The sequence below is a fragment of the Typopeltis vanoorti genome, chromosome 13 (assembly GCF_054136105.1).
Source record: "Typopeltis vanoorti isolate ZY-2024b chromosome 13, IOZ_Tvanoo_1.0, whole genome shotgun sequence".
Classification (NCBI taxonomy): Eukaryota; Metazoa; Arthropoda; class Arachnida; order Uropygi; family Thelyphonidae; genus Typopeltis; species Typopeltis vanoorti.
This window is the reverse complement of record NC_143561.1, coordinates 74,427,684-74,450,859: the sequence shown is the minus strand read 5'-3', so window position 1 is coordinate 74,450,859 and position 23,176 is coordinate 74,427,684. Positions and strand designations below refer to the sequence as shown.

At 36.0% G+C, this 23,176-nt stretch overlaps 1 protein-coding gene across 5 annotated transcripts in view; it reads right to left on the bottom strand.

The window, feature by feature from the left end:
- LOC150100287 (palmitoyltransferase ZDHHC2) overlaps positions 1-22,529 on the bottom strand; it is a 353,926-nt gene extending 331,397 nt beyond the window's left edge. The window contains exons 1-2 of one of the 5 annotated variants that reach the window (XM_090402380.1): positions 22,178-22,529; positions 5,626-5,652 (exon numbers count right to left, since the gene is read on the bottom strand). In XM_090402380.1, the coding sequence (XP_090258506.1) occupies positions 5,626-5,652; positions 22,178-22,313 (163 nt within the window). In that variant the 5' untranslated portion in view covers positions 22,314-22,529. The remainder of the gene's footprint in view (positions 1-5,625; positions 5,653-22,177) is intronic. The other 4 variants (XM_090402379.1, XM_090402381.1, XM_090402378.1 and 1 more) reach the window with 4 other exon arrangements.
- Between the last annotated feature and the right edge of the window lie 647 nt (positions 22,530-23,176).

Sequence of the window (23,176 nt, the reverse complement as noted above, 5' to 3'; positions counted from 1 at the left end):
CTCTCTTTATTGCTAAAGCCACTCTTTCTATTGTACCATCAGCCAAGCACTCCTCATGCATACCACTCTCCATACCCTTAATCATAGAATCACCATATATTTTACCACTATTAACTTCATTCAAGTTCACACTCATGGACTCATTCTCTACACTATTCAGCATGACTCTCCCAGCTTCATTACTCAACTCTCTATTACTTACCCCCCCACTCTCACTACATCTCATTTCTTCTTGGCTACTTGTGGTTTTATTATGTTGACTCCCAATCACTCCCATACTATTTATTACTGAATCATTCACCAAAGACTCACCCATATGTAATCCTGTTCTAGTTACTTCAGCTATGGAAATAGAAATATGGAAATAGACAACAGAAAGTTGGTATGGTAGGAAGTCAACTGAATAAATTTATATGGAATAAGAGAGAGAGAAATTAGTCAAAACACTAAATCAGCTGTATACAAGACAGTGTTCAAACCAATTTTAACTTATGGATCTGAGAGATGGGTTAGAAGCAAAACACTTGACCAAAGACTAGAGACCGCATGTAGAGTCCTGAGAGAGAGATTAGGAGTGTGAACACATGGCATCAATGGCAATATCATATTATAAATGAGGATATTATGAAAGAACTTGACATTGTTAGCATCCAAGAATGTGTTAAGAGAGTTAATTTCAGGTGGTATGGTCACTTACCAGAATGGGAGAGGAAAGATTAGCAAAACAAGTGTTCTCTGCCAGGTTGGCAGGAAAAAGACCCAGAGGAAAACCAAGATATATGTGGATTGATACAGTAGAAAGTGCCTTAGAAGATAGAAATATAAGATCTAATAATGTTGGAGTTTTGACAGGTAACAGATTGATTTGGAAGAAAATTATAGATAAGAAGTTAGTAATATAAGTTTTTCATGTAGTACTATCATATCCTGTACACCCCCTTAAGGGTACATGTCAGGAACTGGATGTATGATGACATCTATTAGGTTTTTCATCATTTATGTCAACAATATAGTGGTCCTTTTTTACTGGGTTCCATGCTATTGTTATCCCTTGCTTTCAACAAGGCTCTCTTGTTCTCCTGGGTTTCTGGTGCCATTTTTTAAAAATTACCTGAATTTAAAAATAATTCTTGAAAGATATTTCAAAATTCCAGAACTTGATACCTATCAGACAGCCAATCTCCAATCCAATGGCACCAGTCTAATATCCAACCACATTTGCTCTAGTTTAACTATCAACTTATCATGCAGTAATCTATCAAAAGCCTTTGCAAAGTCTAAGTATACTAATGTGTATCCATCTGCCACGACCAATGCTGCAGTCACCTTTTTTTGTAATAAGTGATTACTAAAACATGGCCTCTCTTTAGCAAATCCATGCTATCCATCAAAGATAATACCACTGTTGTCAACCCAATTCTGTATCCTGGTTCTCACTAGCCTCTCCAACACTTTAACCACAACTGACACACAGATAGGCCCTATAATTTGATGCATGAATTCTGTCACCACTTTTATGAAGTGGTACAGTCTTGCCTTCCTTCCACTCCTTTAGAACTTGACTCAATGAAGACTCATGTTAAACAAATATGTCAAGGCAAATGTCAACTCCCTGGCACATTCCTTCAGAATACATTATGATATATCAAGTTCCACAGCCTTATTAATATCAAGTTCACTTAATTCCTCATATTTCCCTTTCTCACTCAGTCTCTCCTCCTCCTCCTCATCCACTACTCTCAAACTCTCCATGATGTCACATTCACAAGGATGAAAGACCTATATGAACTGCTCATTAAATATCTCAAACTATATCCTCCACAGCAGTTTCTTATACCATTTTCTCCAATGAATGCCAGTGTACCATAATTGTTCATATTTTTGCTGGCTACATATCAAAAGAACTCCCTGAGAGTATTTTGACTTCATTAGCTACCTGCTGCTCATACTAACCTAACCTAACTTTTGCTATCCTTACTAACTGAATCACCCTCCTTGCCTGTTCTTTGTATTCCTCATGGAATCTATTATTACCAGTACTCTTATGTTGCCTCCATAATGCCTTTTTTTCTCTGTACTGGATGCTTAATCTCTTCATTCATTCATTTTGCACCTACTCTATTTAAATCTTATGACCTTTGGAATACATTTAGACACTGTTTCTATTATATACTAGTTCAGTGTCACCCAAGCAGCAGTGATCTCCTTCCACCCAACTCCTCATTCCATGGTACAGCTCTAAGCTGTCTCCTGAGCTTCTCATAATCAACAGCCTTGAAGTTCCACATATACCCTTTTCTTACATAAGTCCTCATATGGCTGGCAACCACAAGTAATCACTTCATGGTAACTCTCACCAACTGGAGGAAGATTTGACACCTCATTTATAACATCCTCTGATGAGATGACCAAATCCAAGATCCTCAATCCTCGTGGGCTCTCCGTTACATACTGTCTGAGATAGTTGTCCCTCAAAAACTCAAGAAACTCATTTTCTTTACTTCCAGTTGCTATCTCATCATCCCAGTCTATATTGCCATAATTAAAATCATGCATAATGATCATCCTATTCTTATTTGCTTGGCTAATTTGATTATATATTTCATAGTCACTACCATCCATGTTACCAGGTCTATAACAATATTCGACTAAGTATTTCATTCTATTCATCTCTGGTCTCATACCATACTTCCTCAAATCCATTACCACTGTTTCCCCTCTTGCATCTCTATCTTGTATGGACATAACTCTTTCTCTATCAACAATAGCCCTCCTTCTCCCTTTTTTACCTTTTCTATCCTCATGAAACATAACATATCCTTCCATCTTTATTCTTGTCAAGATGTCATCCTCATCCAACCACACCTCGCTTATTCCAACAAATTTTTGAGTGAACAGACTCAATCAATGCAACCATTTCATTTGCCTTGTTTCTTACACTTGAGTATGGAGAAGTCGCATCTTTCTTTTTCTCCTTATTTCTTTTTCATTTCATTTCATTTCTTTTTCTCCTTATTCAACTTTCTTAAAATCCAACTGTTTTTCCCTTGATCCCATTTCATTCCCTTTCTGTCTACACATGCATTCATATCCTTTTGAAGCATCAACCTTTCTCACTGTGTTCCCCCGTCGCCCCATGAGCCTCCCTGTTTGTCTTGCACACTTGTTCTCTCATTCTCTACACTCATGCTATCCACTTCTTCATTCATAACCACCACTTCAATCTCTTGTTATTCTCCAGCTCTTTTACATCGTTTCTTACTTGATCCGACTTTGTTCTCTGCACTAATTTCTCTTCTTTCCAGCAGCAGTCTCTCCAAATGATTCACACCACAACCGTTCAAATCGAAATCCATTACTCTTATATAGTTTGATTGGTGCTTTAAACTGATTCAACACAAAAATCTGCTCTCCTCCTCCTCATTTCATCACTGTCATATCTGGGCAACATACTTACCTTCCCTATTCCCAACTATTATCTTTTATCCTTCTAAACAATCTCCTGATACCAACCACTCTGCCAACCAGGCTGGCCTGGTTGGCTGAGTGGTTAGCGTATCTACTCTCCAGCCAAAAGGCTGTGGGTTCGAATCCTTCCATGGGCATGGATGTTTGCAATTGTCTCTGAAAATATTAGTGGTGGTCAGCATGGTGTAGATGAAAGTAGTTGAGGTTCGTTGTAGTTAGTGGATTGAGTAGTTGAGACAGAGAGTTGTGGAGTAGGTGCCCTCACCCGATGAGTCTTTGGACTCCCTGGAGGTGTCATATAATAATAATGATATCCAATCTTACATGTTTCTTGTTCCCAACGAAGTCATTTGTTCCTATTACCACTACCAACTCTTTTGCTTGCTTATATATCCAATGCCTTGATCACTATTTGTTTTACCTCCAGGAAAGTAAACCTTGCGCACCTTGTTGACAACACCTCTAATAATCAAATTCCCAGGTCTTTCATTTTCATCTTCTTTACTCTTCCATACATCTCAAATTCTCTTCATTTCACTCTGTATCCGTTTCATCTTGACTCATCTTAACCAACTAAGCTTTCAAATCTTGCATGATTTTTTGCTCTCATTCACTTTCAATTTCATTACCAGCCATACACACTTATTCACAGTCAACACCACTTCCTACCTTACTGCTAATTGCAATCTATTTTTCAACTTTCACTACATTCTTATTGCTTTTCTTATTGTTACCATCGATTGTTATGCTCATTAGATCACTCATTCAGGGCGGATGGAAGGAGGGTGTGTGTGTGTGTGAAGTGTGATCTGAATGAGGACTTGATAAGCAGTAACTTACCGGTAACTTAAAGTGTTAGCAGTGAGAATGCCATGAGAAGGATGAGTACTTTCTAACAATTTTTCACTGCTCTTTTACACTGTCCCTCTTTGCTATCAGACAAGCACTCATCCGTCTCGTGGCATTCGCACACACCCTCCTTCCATTTGCCTTAAATATTCATAATTTATCTATATAATTGAGCGAATACACATAGCACACCCCACATTTTACGAAACAACTAAATCAAAATTAAACTCCTGCAAAGAAAGTTGCCGTCATCTTTCCATCATAGGTTACTATGCTTTGCTCTTTGTTTAACAATTTCGTAATCAAACTTAAACAAACAAGCCCACACACTAGAAATACTGCAAGTGCACAACTTTTACTGTAATGCTTACCCATAAACACACACTTATTTATGATTAATTATTCCAAAAAACTTATCTGAAACGGAAGCCTCCTTTACACAAACCTTCCAGCGAACTGCCACCTGACATTTAATTTTACCTTGAGGTACTTCCAGGAAAACAAACCTTGTGTATCTTCTCATTTACCAAACTGCTAATAACTGAAATGCCATACAATGCCACTCATGGGTCTTTCATACTATTTTCATAACAACATCATTTGTTTTCATCTTCTTCACTCTTCCATATATATCTACAATTCTCTTCATTTCACTCTGCATCTGCCTCATCTTCACCAACTCAGCTTTCAAATCTTGCATCCTTTTTTTTTTGCTATCATTTACTCTCACTATTTTATTGCCAGTCACACACACTTGTTTGCCATTAATCCCCCTTATCACCTTACTGTTAAGTGCACTTAACAGAGTGCACTTACTGTTAAGTGCACTCTGTTTTTCCACATCATTATTGCTCACTTTATAGTTAATTTCACTGTTTTTTAAATGTATATTTAATTCTCCTATACATCTAACTGTCTTATTGAGAATATAATTATATGTTAGGAGAATTAATTTTGCCTTTAAGAGATTCCTTTAATTTATGGTCACACCAGAATTTGAATTAGTGCAACTCTTTCCAAATGATCTTATTGTCTGTTATATATACTCATCAGCATTGAAAAGAACAAGTCAAATCTAATAATGATCATAACAAAGTACTCTGCCAAAACAGACATCAAAAGACTGAAAAAGATAGCCTGACAGCAAGTCATGTCAAATGAATTTAGATGCCATGGCAACTTTTGAATGGAAGGAAATTTTAGCTGCATTAAAACAAAATCGCAAGTTTCCATATCTCTTGATTTATAATGAATAGATGATAGTTCAATGTTATCAAAAAGGGGATTAATAAAAATAAATAAGTTTACCTTTTTCAGCTATGCTTCCAATGGTAACTGAAAAAAGACAAAGTAAGTAAAATTACAATAAAATACACTGGCACCACATGCTAACATCACATGGTTAAGTAAAATTATTTATATATAAAATTTTTGAGATAACCACAAATCTTTTTCTTTCCACCTAATTTGTGAGGTAAATACAGTGTTTATTTATTATTATTATTTTTTTTTTTTGCTTAAAAGTACAAGAAAAATTTAATCTCTTCTAGCTAATTAACATGTAAAAATTGCAAAAATAAGTGAATGTTACATTGAAGAACTAACTTTTCTCCATTATTTCTATAGTGAGAAATGCAAATTTATTGATACTGGAAAATTAACGTGTCCAGCACAATCGAGAACCCAAGCTTCATACTCATAATATTCCACATAATAATATATAATTATTCCATATAATAATGAATTACGTTCATTATTATATGGAATAATTCCAACAAAGGGGGGGAGGCTCTACCAATCGACCAGCCGGCAAAGGTTGGTCGATTGGTAGAGCCTCTCCTACTAATGGCTCCGTTAAGTAAGTTTGAGCGCGGTTAGTAGTTGGAAGGAGACCAATCGTTCGATGCTGTTAGCACACTCTCCCTCGATGAGGCTTTGGACTCCCTGGAGGTATTAAATCATAATAATAATAATAATAATAATAATAATAATAATATTCTTCAGCCTATGTCGAAGCACGCAATAAATGTAAATCAACTATCAGCAAATCCCAATCCACTTCATAAAGGAAAATAGCAGAAAGCTCGTCTCTTGTGAAAAGAGACGTCTTGTCTTCTGGTCCCTCGGAAAAAGCCATCATCATCAGATGCAACTTCTGCTCACCTGTGCTCCCACCTCTCACCCATCCAGATGACAACACTGTTATAGCACCTGAAGAAAAACCAGACCTCCTAGCATCACTCTTTTCCTCTAACTCCTGCACAGACAATGAAAGTAAATTGTCTCCTCCACACCAGCAACTGAGCACCGTATGCCTGCTGTGTCCTTTCCACAGATAGACATAAGAATATTAGACAACCCGAATACTATAAAGTAGTCTGGTCAGAATGGCACTCCCCCCCCCCCACACACACACTGCACTTAAATGTGCTCCAGAGCTAACATCTATCCTCTAACATCTTTTTGATCTTCTATACTCGACTGGCACTTATCCATGGAGACCGACATATATCCAACCCATTCCAAAAAAGGAGACAAAGCCTACCATCAAACTACTGACCAATTGTCATCACCTCAATCTTCTCCAAAATGATGGAGAAAGTTATCAATGGTCAACTTCTTAATTACCTAGAAACTCACCAGTTAATCAGTGACAACCAGTAGGATTCCATCAATCCACAGCTAATCTTAATCTACATCACTCAACACATCACATATCATGGAAAGGTTCAGAGAAAGGTGTGCTGCCACTCTTGACATTTCCAAGACTTTTGATCATGTTTGGCATCAAGGCCTGCTTTGTAAATTACATTCCTTTAGTCTACCTGCCACCTTCTGTAACTTGATAACCAGCTTCCTCTCTGGTTGTTCATTGCATGTTGTGGTGGGTGGCACTCTCACTGAGCTTTCCCATCAATGCTGGAATGCCTCAGGGATCTGTTCTTTGACCTATTCTCTTAAACATAAGAGAAAGAGGATAGGTGAGAGACCTACTCTCAATAACTACAAATCCAATCCATAGCTTTGCTGATAATAGAACTCTTCATTCATCCTACTCCTTTGAAATACCATGTAGTTCCCAGATATCCCTTACATCAAGATCATCTGCAACCAATGCTTAAACATTGATCTTCATACCATCCTTCAGTGGGACATGGATAATCTAGTGAACTTTAATGATGTCAAAATGCAGTCCAGCCTTTTCTCTTGCAAAAGGGATCTAAGCTAACCTTCCTTCATCCTCACTAATCCACATATCACTAGAGAAGATGAACTATCTCTCCATGGACTGATATTTATCTTCAATACCTTCCCCTGTCACTTCCTCTATATTACCACCAATTCTACAACTTTCTTCACACCTAAACTCTTTCCACCCATCCCATCTCAATCTGTTTGTCCGCTTACACATTCACTTCTGAATTCAGCACCTGCATGTTTCATATTATTTGGTATTTGTCTTTCTTTTAATATGTTAAATAAAATGCTCCTTTTAATTTTGTCAAATGCTTTTTCAAAGTCAATAAATGTAATATGTGTTTCTAAATTGTATTCTCTTCTTCATTTCTCTATTATTAATTTTAGGCAAAAGGCCAGGTCTGTACATGACTGTCCTTTTCTAAATCCATTCTGTACTTCAAAAATAAAGTTTTCAGAATATTTTATTAGTTTGTTATTTAAAATTCTGCTATATATTTCGTAACAGTAATTTAGTATACTGATACCTCTATAGTTTTTAGGGTCATCTCTATTACTTTTTTTAAAGATAGGAATCACAATTACTTTTTTCCATTCTATTGGGGGGGATACCAGTTGAGAAAATTTTATTTAAAAATAATAAGAGTCTTTCTTTGAATCTTGTTCCTGCGTATTTATATAGTTCTGAACCTAGCTTATCTTCTCCAGGTGATTTTCAGTTTCTTGTTTCTTTCAGGCTGATTTCTAATTCTTCTTTAGTTATTTCCTTTTCATTTTTGTTAATTGTTTGCCAGTTGTCTTTTTTAAAATATTTATCTGTCCACAGTTCTGTGTAGCAATTTAGAAATTCTTCTAATTTCAATTCAGTGTTTAATTTTATGTTTTCTTTGGTATTTGCATTTAAGTGTTTCAAAATCTTATATACATTGGGTCTTATTTTATATAAATCATGTTCTAAATTAGAAACAAATTTGTTCCATGATTCTCTATGTATTTTTCTGACTTCTCTTTTAGCTATGACTCTTATTCTTTTATATTCTATTTCATCTTCTAAACTTTTACTGCTTAACCATTTGTGATAGGCTTCTTTTTTTTTCTTTGATTATTTCTTTGATTGTATCATCCCAGATCTTCAGTTTTTTCCTTTTATTGAATTTTTTGGTCTTTCCTAAGCTTTCATTTGCTGCTGCATTTAGTATCATTTTTATATTAAGCCATTCTATTTCTACATTTTGTTTTATCTAGATATTGGTTATTTCTTTGTTCATACAGCCACTGTACATTTGTGTCATGCAATAGTCTAGTTTTATAAACAAAATGTTTCAATTTTTCTTTCTGTTCTTGTTACTTGTAGCCATTTAGGTGGTAATCTTAATTTTATTTTAACAAGGAAGTGGTCACTGCTTATTTCATATCCTCTGTGAACACTAACATCTAGTGAAAATTTTGATGTCTTTTCATTTAATATGAAGTAATCTAATATTGATTTCCATCCTCTTGCTGCCCAAGTATATTTATGTGTGTCTTTATGTTTATAGAAGGAATTCATTATTTTTAGGTTATTATAAACTACAAAGTCAATCAATTTTTTACCCTTCCTGCTTAGGGTATGTTCTCCATGTATTCCTATATTATTATTAATTTTCGTGTTTCCAATTCTTGCATTTAAGTCTCTGTCGACTCCACTGTATATCACATTAAAATTTTCGGTTCTCATAGTTCCTTTTAATTTATTATTTGTTTCAGTGATTACTGCTATTTTAAAATTTCTTTCATTTAATAATTGGTCTAATTCTATTTCTGTATATGCTATTCCTCTTACATTCTAGTTTGCTTTGTGTATTATATTTTGTCGTTTCCATTTTTGTTTTACCTTTTCCATTCCAAGGTCATTTCCCATAGATTAAATCTGATTATCTTTTTCTGTCAGCTTACAAGTAGGATTATGTTCTCTATGTCAGGGGACTAGCCTGACGATGGAATAGTTCAGTGGTAGGGCTGCTACCTTAAGGCTTCTGAACTAGCCTTCTTCTGAATTTAAACCCATAGGAAGAATAGGGTATATTGAAAGGGAAAGAGTAGATTATAGAAGAATTATAGTAAGGTTTATAGAGAGGGCATAGTTGCAAGGCCAGAAATGAAAAGACCCCATGGCCCTCGAGTACTCTAATAGCATAAGGGTCACAAAATAAGAGTTAGCTGATAAGGCCTTATAGGAAAGATTAAATTAAATGGATCTTCCTCAAAGTAGAAGGCAGATCTAGCTAGGGGCCCATGGGAGTGCCGCTTCCCTTACAATCAAGATGATTGTCCCTTATGGCCCTGTTGGTCCACGAGTCCTTATTCAGTATATTCGGACTACCCCACCATTGATTGATAGATTAAAAAGGTTTATATGCTATTCAGGTTGTAACAGTATTTATAACTAGATTAGGTGTGTGTGTGTGTGTGTGTGTGGTGAAAATTACAATTTATCCATGATCGATTACTGTATTAATAATTCATTTTATATGGTACTCTTATAGGAAAGATTAAAACTGAATGCAATATAAATGTTTAATAAATGCTTGTAACCTACATTAGTTACTGCAATTTTTTTAATCAAAAAAGTTATCAAGAGTCATTTGAACAATTTTAGTTTTTTTTATAAGCATATATTCTACGATAACAAGCAAAATGACTCTATAGACCTCGGCCAACAAGCATCCTTCGTTTAAAATCTGAATCCATAACTTATTTGCTTAAGCGATTCTGAACTGCGAAATATTCCATCCAGTTCTTTGGAACCTCATTTTCGCATTCCATTTGTTCGTTGTCTTCAAATGCGCTTTGTTGTTCAATTTCAAGAAGATCGTTGTCATTAAAATCTTTTGAATTGAATCCAATAATTCTTTAACATCTGCATCAACACCATCAAAACAAAGGTCTTCACCAGTTGCAACAATTTCTTCAACTATGTTCACAGGATTTTGCAAACCACTAAGCATTAGCGCATTTTGGCAAAAGGTTTTTCCATACAGCTCTCATGCAGCTAGACGACACTTGCTCCCACGAGTCATGAATGTTTTCAATTGCATGTTTAATGTTAAAATTTTCCCAAAATTCTTGGAGCATAGTTGCATTTTCTCCTGCTGTTGTTTCTACTGCCTTTGAGAATGTTTTTTAAGAAAAAAGGCTTTGAAAGTTGCAATTACATCCATGGGTTGTAGCAATGATGTCGTATTTGGTGGAAAAAAATAAAAACTTTCACTTTCTCACACAGATCATTACGAGAATTTGGATGACCAGGTGCATTATCTAAAAGCAAAAGAGCTTTGAAAGCTAAGTTATTTCTCTTGCAATAAGCTTCAACTGCCGGACAAAAATAAGACTTCAACCCATCTTCGAATAGGCTTTGGGTAAAATTGGCCCACAGATCCATAAAGACAAAAAAACTCCTCTTCTTCCAACAGGATCTTGCTCCATACCATACTTCAAAAAAAAAAAAAAGTGAGAGTTCCTCAAAAATAACATTCAACTGCATCAGTAGCCAGGTAACTCTCCTGACATTAACCAATAGAAAATTTGTGGAAAAGTGCCATGGTGAAAAAGAGACTTGGAAAATGAAATTATGATACAAAGGATTAACTTAATACAATTCATTATAAAAGTATGGTTTCGAAATGCAGAAGTAAGAAATGTGTGTTCTGCATTGGTAGAATCCATGCCTAAACGAATTTATGAATTTTTAGGAACAGAGGAGTACATATAAATTATTGGGTAAAGTTGGAGTTTAATTTTTGTACTTATTTATGTGCTAAATTAAAATTTTTCTTTAAAATGTAAGTGTTCGGATTAATTTTATTATACTCAGCTCGCATTCATCCTATAGCTGGAAGCAAGTCCACATATAGCCAGTTCCAAAAAAAGTGATAAGTGTCTACCATCCAACTGCTCTCACTTTAGCATTGTCCAAAGTAATGGAGGTCATCAACCATCAACTTCAATATTTGAAGAACTGTCATCTAATCAATGACTACCAATATGGATTTTGCCAATCGAAATTTGGAGAAACCTATGCTGTTTTACTTGACATTTCCAAGGCATTCGATAGGGTTTGGTATTCACAGCTTCTCATAAAATTGCTGTTTGTAATTGAATTGCTAGTGTTTTCTCTGATGTCCACTATGTGTAACGATGGAAGATGTCTCTTCAGATTTTTCTGTTACAGCAGGTGTTCCTCGGGGCTGTTATTCACCAACCTTCTTCCATATAAAAGGATTTGCTCTCACTGACCAAATCTTGTTCACAATTTTGCTGATGATAGCATTCTCCACTCATTCTGCTTATACAATAAACATTACAGATTACCTATGGTAAGTACTCTAAACAGTGATCTTCACACCAACCTGACCTTAGTTCTTTTCCACCTGTCTTTGATAATGCTTAACTTAACAATCGAGACCAAATTTCTCTTGTTTCTTTCTTCTCTTGACTCTTACTCCTAGCCTTTCCTGGCATAATCACATCACTTTGAAAACATATTCAGCCTAAAATTTGGCATACTTTTTCACTCAAGACGTTACTTCTCTCCTGGCAAGTTGCTTACTCTGAACAAATCTCAAATCCATCCAACTGTGATTTACTGCTTTCATATTTGGGATGATGCACCCAAGACCTCTAAAAATTCTTGATGCAATCCAGAAGATAGTAATTTTGTTCACTGATGACTCATCTCTCACAAACACTCTTCAGCCACTGCTTCATAGACTATCTCCACATTGTCTCTTCAACAGATATTTCCACAGTCACTGTTCAGCATAACTAGTATCCACTGTACTCCCACTTCTAATAAACCTAGAAGAACACAAGCAGTAGCTGCCCAACATCCTGTTGCAGGTGAACTGCAGACTTAAACCCATTACTGCCAGTCATCTGTTAATTAATGCAACTCAATTCTATGGAATAACCTCCACTACAAACTATTTCCCAAAAACTACAACCTTCAGCTTTTCAAAGATTAGATTACTTTGCTCTTGACCACAGCCCACATAGTGCATTTATTTGATACAGGTGTTGTGACATCTGTTGCATGAGTGATAAAAAATTTTTTTTCTATGGCCTTAGATAAATTAACATATGACAAGCAAGTAACTTGGATAGGTGATTGCATGCCAAACAGGTATCAGTAATTTGTGTATGATAGAGGAAAGTCACTAGCAGTGCTGCATGGATCTATTTTGGGACCCAATACTGTTAAAAACATGTTAAATGGTATTGGGACAGGCCTTAACTGGAGATATGCAGCTGTTTGTAATTTATGCAGAGTTAAGAAAAAACTGAGGAACAGAAGAGATATGCCTTACTGAAAATTTGAGCAGAATGACTAGCCAAATGATTTCAGAGCTGCCAGTTTAATGTTACATAGAGTCAAGTCTTGAAATATTTGATAGGCAAGGATGAAATGAAGAAAAAAAAATTAATATTATTAGCTGGTTATTGTTATCGAAAAGCAACTGTCCCAAAGTGATCACAATAAGCGGTGTCTACTTATCATTAATAATAGACCTGCATGGAAACAAGATGCATCATAGTATTACACACTATTATACACAAAAGATCATCAAACATTGCTTTAAACTCATTCAATGTATCTGCATTGACCACACTGTCAGGTAATATATTCCCATTCTCCATGCAAAGACCCTGCTTACACAGTATCCAGGGGATGTCCTCTTGTTCTCCTGCAGAGGACAATGTGACCTCTGAAATTCAATTCCTATCCTTGTCCACCATCACTCCAAGTTCTCTATCTCCTCCAACCCTCTCCAGAATTTCGCCATCAAATGCATACTATGCATCCCATTGTTGACCACCAAATTTCAGAACATAACATTTGGGAGCATTCAAGTGACATTTCCATAGGCTTAAGCACTCATACAAATCAAGTCGTGTAAAGTCACAATATCTGCTTGATTCTTCATCACTCTCCTCAGTTTTGCATCAACTATAATTTGCTACTGTAGTCTTAGAACCTCCTTTATGCAAAGGAATTATTTTGTCCTCTTTCCACTCCCTCAGAACTCTACCAGAGCTGAGGTAGCTGTATGTTTCCTGTTAAAAAACCATACCAAACATTAATATAAAATTTAAATAACAATGGTTACGAAACAGTCACCTGCAGCATACCACCAGTCCTTATATATATATATATATATATATATATATATATATATATATATAATCTTGTGCACTCTCTCTCACCAACAATTCTTTTATTTCCTTCTCTACACTTCAGCTTCTCCTGATTTCACGCTGAGGATGAAATACCCTGAACACTCTGACTGCATCCACTGCAGCATTTACCAATCTACTACTTTCACTGATTAACATCAAAGGAAGGCAGAATCAGATTATGAGAAGAATCTAGCTGAGCAGGTCAAAGGAAATCCCAGAGTTCTTTCATTATGTGGCAAGTAAGAGGAATAATTACTATGGAAAATTAACCTTAATGAGTGATGATGGTCAAGAGGAAACAGCAGTAGATAAAATAGTCGAGTTACTGAGTGACCACTTTGCAAGGATATATCATCCTAGTGAGGTTACTACTTTAACCTATGTGACAGACACTAATGTGGGAACACAGGTGGATGAATTAAAGTAGCTTAGGATATTGTAGAATCTCAATTTAAATACAGCTGTAGGATTAGATGGGATATCAGCTAGGGTTTTGTGAGAATGTGCAAGGGTACTGCCTTTGACTAGGCTCTTTAATCCTGCAGCTGTATTTACAATGAGATGCTCTATCCGAGCACTCAATGTACATACAGGTAGAGATCCAAGAGTGGAAAGAGGACAAAATAATTCCTTTGCATAAGGGAGGTTCTAAGACTACAGTAGCAAATTATAGACCAATCAGTATCTCAGGCGTCGTGGTAAAAGTACTAGAAAAATTTGCCAAGAAGAGAATTCAAGAATGGGTAGATAAAAATATGATACTGTATGAAGGTCAACATGACTTTGTGATGGGTCAGTCATGCCTCAGTAATTTACTCACTTTTTTAAGAGTAACAGCTGAGTTGGATAAAAGTGGCTACACGATAATTTTGCAAAAGGCATTTGACAGAATATATGGAACTCTGTTATGCAAATTAGAACAATCAGTTCAAAGGATAAACATGATACTGGTTAAGTGAATAAGAACGTGGTTGCTGGACAGATATGAAAAAGTGGTATATGGAGGGGCAGAATAGAGGCAAAACAAGTGACTATTGGTGTGCCACAAGGTTCACTGCTGGGACCACTGACATTTGATTTGTACATAAATGATATAAGAAATAACCTGAAAGAAAACATTCAGTTGGTTGCTGATAATGTGAAATTAAGAGTAACAGTTAATCACGGTGATGTGGAGAGCTTGCAGGATGATTTAAATAGGCTTTCAGTATGGCCAAAAGTTAATGAATGTCAGCTTAATGTCGAGAAATGTAAAGTTATGCATTTTCAGATAAATAAATTACAATTTATTTATCTGAAAATGTATCACGTTGATGTCATTGTACTCCAGGAAATAGATGAAGCTAGAGATTTAAGGATGGTGGTAAACAGAGAGTTAAAGTTTAGAGCACATATTGGTAATGTAGCCCATAAGATTACTTGATTATTGAAGAATACATTAACAAGTAGAGATGAAGAAGTTGTTATTCCTCTTCATAAGGCTTGATACACCCACATCTGGATTACTGTGCTCAAGTCTGGTTCCCTGGGTTTCTTAGGGATGAGGACGTGGTAGAGAGGATTCACAGGTAAGTGACCAAGATGGCAAGAGGCCTGTGAAATGTTCCTTATGAGGATAGAATGAAGGTGGGTAGACTGCAGAAGTTGGTTGATAGGAGAAAAAGAATGGATATGATAGAAACATTTAAGTTGCTTAAAAGAGACCAGAACAAGAGGTCATCTCTGGAAGTCGAATAAGGATGTGGTTAGTAAGGGCATGAGAACTGGATTTTTTGCTAGGAGAGTTGTGAATGAGTGAATGGTAGACTGTGTGAATAGATTTGGTCTCCCACAATGAGTCTTCGGATTCCACGGAGATTCCCATATAATAATAATATCTTCTTGCCATAATCATTCTTCTCTCTACTTCATACATATCAAAAACTCCAAGGTTTTTCTTGGTCTGATTTGCTAATTTCTGTACATACTGCTGTTTAGCTCTCCTTAGCAACTCACTCACCTGCCTGTTCTTTATACTCTTTCTTGCAACTCATTAGTACTACCACTATTCATCTTGTGCTGCGTCAAAAGTGCTTTCTTCCGAATTTCATTCTTAATGCCTTCAATCATCCTGTTTACACCTATCATATTCAGCCTTTTGACCTCTGGAAAACATTCAAATACTGATGCTGTTATGTATTTCTTTGTCAGTTCCCAAGCAGCGTTTATTTCCTTACTGCTCAACTCCTCATTCCATGTGCTTCTCAATCACCAGCCTTTTAATTCCACATAAAATGTTTCCTCACAGAAGTCTTCACATGGCTAGCCAAAATGCAGGAGATCACTTCATGATCACTCTCACCAAGTGGAGGAAAGTATGAAACTCCATTTACATCCTCTGATGAAATGATCATATCTAAATTCTCAATCCTTGCATGCCCTCCTTTACATGATGCTCGAGCTAGTTATCTCTCAAGAACTCCAGAAATTCATTTTCCTTATTCCGAAATGCTCTTTTCATTTCACTCTATACCACCATAATTAAAATCACTCATAATAATCACCCTTCCTTTGTTCACTAACCCAAGTTATTTATATATTTCTTCATCACTACCCTCCACATTCCCTGGCCCATAGCAACATCCAACTAAATATTTATTTTTATTATTACTACAGTACCTTTGAGTCAGAAGACCCAAACTAACTATTATACACACAAAACCTATCTTAGCTCTACTCAAACTCATTCACTATCATGGCACTCACAACTAATTCTGGCAATTCATTTTACTCATTCAACACTCTCTCCATGCAAAATATCTGGTCCACACACACACACCCGTACTAACCATACTGGTACACAACTTTCATGCATGGCCTCTTTTCTTAAGAACTTGTGATATACTGAAAATTTTCCTTTGCATCAATTGTATAAATCCCCTTTAATATCTTAAATGTTCCTATCCTTTGCACTCTTTTCCACCTATCAACTAAACTTTGTAACCCACAAACTTTGGATCTGTGCTCATAAGGAGCATTCCACAAACCTGTCACTAGTTTAGTCACCATCTCTGAATCTTCCCTTCCACCTCATGGTCTCCAAGAAATCTAGGTGACCAAATCTGTGCATAGTCAAGATGTAGCCAAATCATAGCCTTATAAAGAGAGATAAACTTCCCCATCTTTACTTGTTAGAGTGTTTTTTCAATATCCAAATAATCCTTTAAACATTTTACAAATTTTTGCTATATGCCCTCTGAACTTCAATTCTCTGTCCACCATTATCCCCAAGTCCTTAGCCTCATCAATTTCCTGCAATCCAGTAACATCAATATGATACCATATGCAACCTTTTCAATCCCAAAGTGCATAACCTGACATTTTTAAGTTTAAAGCGACAACAATCTTTATCCTTTGTGCACAATGCCAATTTATTTAAATCATCCTAGAGAATATCTACATCATCTTTATCATCTATCCCCTCTTAAATCTTTCCCATATACAAATTACTGATATATAAATTAAAAAAAGAGTAGTGGCCTTAGTACAGAATCCTGAAGTATGTATTCCACTAGTCACTTTCATTCTCCTAGATTCCACTTCACCATCTACCACTCTCTTTGACATTTGTCTGTCAGCCACCCCTATTCGTGCTACTAGCATCATATCCATTCCCATTTGCTCTTACTATTGTAATAGTTTTCCATGTAACATTTGTCAAATACCTTTGCAAATGTCAAGCAATATCATGTTGTAGGCATTTCCTTTATTCAATTGCCTTGAATATAAAAAAGTGAATAAATTATTACAAAGCCATGCTGTCCACTATAGAGTATCACATTCCTATCCACTCAATGTTGGATTTTACCTTTAACCATCTTTTCCAATACTTTAACAACCATTTCCACCGTAGCGCAATTGGAAGAACAACGGTACATTGTGCCCTTCGATTGGAATAGGCATAAGTTTGATTCTCGTCGTGACAGGAGGAATCTTTATGTGGACTTTTTCAATCAAAGGTGAGTTAGCTGATCTCATACAAAAAGGTAGCAGGGTTTTTTCCTCCCGGAAACTCAGTTTTTTCATCCCGCATACAGACAAATCGGTCCTTCAGAACACACATAATTTACAGACAAAAAATACTAGTGGTGGGTGGTGTTGATGGAGATAATTGATAGTAGAGGTTCGGTATAGTGATGGAGACGGTTGTATAGTAGGTGTCCTCCTGCGATGAGTCTTCGGACTCCTTGGAGGTGTCACGAATAATAATAATTTCCGATATTCATTGGTCTAGTTTGCTAGCTTTATCTTGGGAACAACTTTTTTATTATTATTACGGGTGACTCCAGGGAGTCCCTAGCCTCATCGAGGGAGGCCCTAAACATCATATCCACACAACTATTCGAGATTCTCACAGTATCTATCATACCTTGCCTTGAACTCACTCACTGTCATAGCACCCACAACAGACTCTGGCAGCTTATTCCACTCATTTACCACTCTAAAAGTAAAGAACCCAGCTCTAACACCCTTGCTAACCACACTCTTGCCCAGCTTCCATAGGTGTCCCCTAGTTCTCCCACCACCAGTCCTGATCTCAAAAATATTCTCCAAATTAATCCTATAGAAACACTTTAGCAATTTGAATGTCTCAATCATATCTCCCCTTTTCTGCCTATCAACTAATTTCTGCAACCCACAAATCTTCAACCTGTTCTCATAAGGTTCATTCTACAGACCTGCAATCATCTTGGTCACTCGCCTCTGGATCCTCTCCACCTCATCCCCATCAAAAAGAAACCTAGGTGACCAAATCTGGGCCCAGTTGTCAAGATGAGGTCTTATCAAGGCTCGGTACAGAGGTACAATAACTTGCTTGTCTCTGCTCGTCAAAGTATTTTTCAACAACCAAGTGAGTTGATGAACTGATTTAGCCACTTTTGCAATATGCCCCCTAAACTTCATCTCGCTATCCACAAACACTCCCAAGTCCCTGCCTTATCAATCTCCTGGAGTACAGTTCCACCAATGTGGTATACTGCTGATAATCTTTTCACCCTGAAATGCATAACCTTACATTTTGTCACATTAAATTGATATCCATTCTCCTTAGCCCAGAACTCCAATCTATCCAAGTTGTCCTGCAAGATTTTGACATCTTCTGCATTCACTATTGCCCTACCCAACTTTGCATCATCAGCGAACAAATGAACTGTTCCTTTTAGATCCTATATCGTTAATGAACAAATTAAACAGCAGTGGTCCAAGAACAGAACCCTGTGGCACACCACTAGTCACAGGCCGTCTTTAAGACTACTCCTGAATAAACTACTCTCTGATATCTCTCCATCAACCACCCACCTATCCATCTCACCAACCCTATATCCATTCCCATATGTTGCAGTTTATGGATTAGAATTCCATGTGGTATCCTGTCAAATGCCTTAGCTAGGTCCAGCAGTAATCCCTGTAAATCCATTACCCTTATCCAGTTCAGCCATCACTGTGTTACAAAACTTGAGCAAGTTACTGAGGCATGATCTACCCTTCACAAAGCCATGCTGTCCCCCGTACAGTATCTCATTTTCAACTTTATGCATTCTTACCTTATAACTATCTTACCCTCATTCCACTCTACCGGCAGATGAACACAATGAATGCTGCCAGAGCTGAAACTTAGAACAATATCATCAGAGGCAATGCTAATTCTCTTGCATATTCATATAGTACATTGGATGACACACTGTCTAGTCCACTGCTGTGTTCATTCATATTTTTCAATATATGCTGAACACCTCTTCATTTACCTCAATTTTGATAGGCATGTCTGTCACATCAGCAACTACAAAATCTGATAATACACCTTTGCAAAATGATCACTCGGCAACTCAATTATGTGTCTCCTTCACCTTCCCATCATTGTTTAAAGTCCTCCTATCATAGTCATTTTCCCTCTTACTTGCTACATAATGGAAAAACTCTTTTGGCTTTACTTTGGTCTGCTTAGTTAATTTTCTTGAAATCTGATTTGGCCTATCTTACCAAACTAGTCACCCTTCTTGCTTGCACTTTGTACTGCTCATGAGCATACTGATGACTTTTTCTTTATATTCCTTCAACAGTTTTTTTTTTTTTTTGCAGTTCTTGCTTTATATCTCTACTATCCATTTAATTCCCACTTTGTTTATCCTCTTGACCTTCAATATGCAGTCTGATTCTCTCAAACAATATCTGACCACTTCCCATGCACTACTGACATTCTTTCTTTGTAGTTTCTCAACCCATACTGCTCCATGATCAGTATGGGTTGAGAAATCTCAATCATATCACTCCTCTTTCTCCGGTTTGCTAGTGTCTGTAGTCTACAAATTCTCAATCTGTCTTCATAATCACATAAAGACAGATTGAGAAAAAGAAGACAAATTCAGAAGAATTCAGAAGACAAATGACTCTCCTTTACACTCTCTCCACTATATCAGAATCACAACAAAAACTAGAAGATCAGACCTGTGCACAACAGTTCAAGTGAGGTCTTATCAAGGCAAAATAACATCCTTATCTTTACATGTGAACATTAGTTTCAGCACTGCAATTATCTTTTGAGTTGTATTTGCAATCTTTGCTACATGGTCCCTAAATTTCAACTTCCTATCTTCTAACACTCCAAGATCTCTAGCCTCATCAGTTTCTTTGAGCATAATCCCACCAACATAATATGACACTGGATATCTAATCATGCCAAAATGAATGACTTTACATTTACTGTCATCTTTTAGGTCTATACCAGCGATACCAAAGCATTTCTCCAGTTTACTCACACAAAAGCCATTCAAAAGCAATCTGTCACTTTCATAATAAGTGTTGTACATTGTGTGAAAAAGTTACAGGAATGCATACAAATGGTAAAAGTGTTCTAGAAAGTTGATATGATTCAGAATCTTAGGGTGAATGTCAACAAAGGACTGGATTTCAGAGAACATGTTGTGGGTGCTGTGATGTGAAGTCTGCAAAGTACGTTGCTAGTGCAATAAGAAGTATATTAATAAATAAAGTTAAAAAGATAGTTTCTGCTAAGGTACAAGGTTTTTGCCAGACCATATGCAAACTGCTAATAGAAATTTGGTCATTCCTAGTTTCATTATGATGTGGAATCCCTGGAGAGATAGTCCAGAGACAAGTGAATAAGACAATATCAAGAATAAAATTTTGGTTATGTGGAAAATGTAAAATGCAATATAGTTTACTAAATAAGAAAAGAAACGATATAAGAGAATCTTATGATTAATTCAGAAGGGATAATACATAAAGAGAATTATATAAATTAGGGAAAGCAAGAGATCATCTATGGACATTGTGTAAGGATGAGGAATAGATTATTATTTTATAACACAGCAAGTGGATGTATTACTGGAATTTGTTGTAAATGCTAACAGGGTGATTGAGTTTAAGGTTTAGTACGATAGACTGTTGCTCTGCAAGTAACATTTATAATAAGATGTTCACTCCATGATCATTGATTTATAACAATGATTTCATGTCAAAGCACAGAACTATGAAGAGTAAGAAATTAAAAAGATAAAAATCACCTTTTCAGTTCAATTAACACAGAACTTGTTGAAAAACTTTCACAAATGTTCACTGCTTATGAGACACATGAAGGATTTATAGATGTCTAAGTGGCATTATTTATCTATACAAAGATTATTGCATGCTAGCTTTGAAATTTGTATTTGCTTTCAACTGTTACACTAAAAAACAGTCATTGTTTTTAAAATCATTGAACAGTGACAAATAGTTAGTATAAAACAGGCTAATGAGATTGTCATGGTAGTGTGACCTTAGATTAAATTAACATAAACCCAAAATGTTACTATGGTTTTCATTTATTGAGTACAAATTGTTAATTCTACTGATAAGCTTTGAGGAAACTTACAACTTAGAAAAAGTAAACAGAGTACGATGTGATTCTATCACATTTTAAGGATTTTGTCTGACTGTATAATGCAGTTTTTTTTTTTTTTTTATGAGTGTTCAAAGTTTCTTTCTTCCTGAATATAGTTTATTTATATGCACCACTGCGAATTTTTTTTCTTCTTCTGGGATGCTACTTCATTTAATGTACTCCATTCCCAGATGAATTTCTCGACAGATTATAGTATCAGGAACTCTATGTTGAATTCTGTTGATATAAATAAAAATAATTAAAAAGCTCCAAAACTTATTTATATACATAAACAAAATTTCAGCGTTCGTCGTAAAATAATGGCATTTCCTTTTAAAGTATCATATAAATAAAAAATCTGAAAATTGGTGTAAAACGTTTACCCCCACCCCCGAATAAGTTCTCTGAAACCATATGATAACAATATGACACATTATCACAGAAACCATAATTACGTAAACATTTTGGCATATTTAGTCAACCAGTATGTTTGTACACAAAATACGGACTGAAATGGTTACTCACATATACAGAGCTGCAACACATAGGCATAATATGACCAAGCAACAATTGCAGTAATAAATACCACTGGAAACCACTTGCATAATCGCACACAGAGAGAACACTTAACTCTTAACTGTTTCATGAAATTTGAAGGCATCTTTTATTCACCAATTCATTGCATACAATTTCTCTACCCTCGCCCACTAATTTAACAATGTGACGCAGCACCTGACGTCAAAACTTCAAAAGGCTGCATTAGTAGCTTCGCACAGGTAGCAGGTGGTACACATGAATAAAAACAATCGGGGCGCGACAGGCGAGGTCAATGGGGTGCACGACACCCATGGCATCTTTTCAAAGATAAAAATCAGTTTTAATTTAATCGTATTAGACATAAACCATCACCTACACATACAGGCAAACAGAACGAAAAGCAGTGGACTAAGAAAATAGTGCAAGGGGCCTAAAGTGAAACTTGACAAAGAAAAAAAAAAACAACAACAACTTCAAACCGATGATTAAAATTACATAACCAATAAAGTAAAGGAAAATTACATAGATAATAAAGTAAACAATAGAGTAATCACATATTTAACTAAAATGACATCACAAAAAATATTTCTACATTACCTGCTCTGGATTTCCTCATCATCTGACCATAACACAGCATGTGTAAGTGGAAGTGGCACACTGTTGATTAATTGCACATTATCAGTTTTTAAAGTTCATTTGGGATTCTAGCGATTGTATTCTTGACTAATTTTGATTATTCTTTTTAGATATCTTCTCTCTCTCTCTCTCTCTCTCTCTCTCACACACACACACACACACACACACACACACACACACACACACACACACACACACACACACACACACACACACACACACCGAGGACTCTTATTCTACTGCATTGATCGTTTTCAAAAGAATAGAGTTCCTTACTAAATCTTGAAGATATTAAGAAAACTTCGAAAAGATATGATATTTTCACTATATTTTCTTTCATAGCTAAACTGA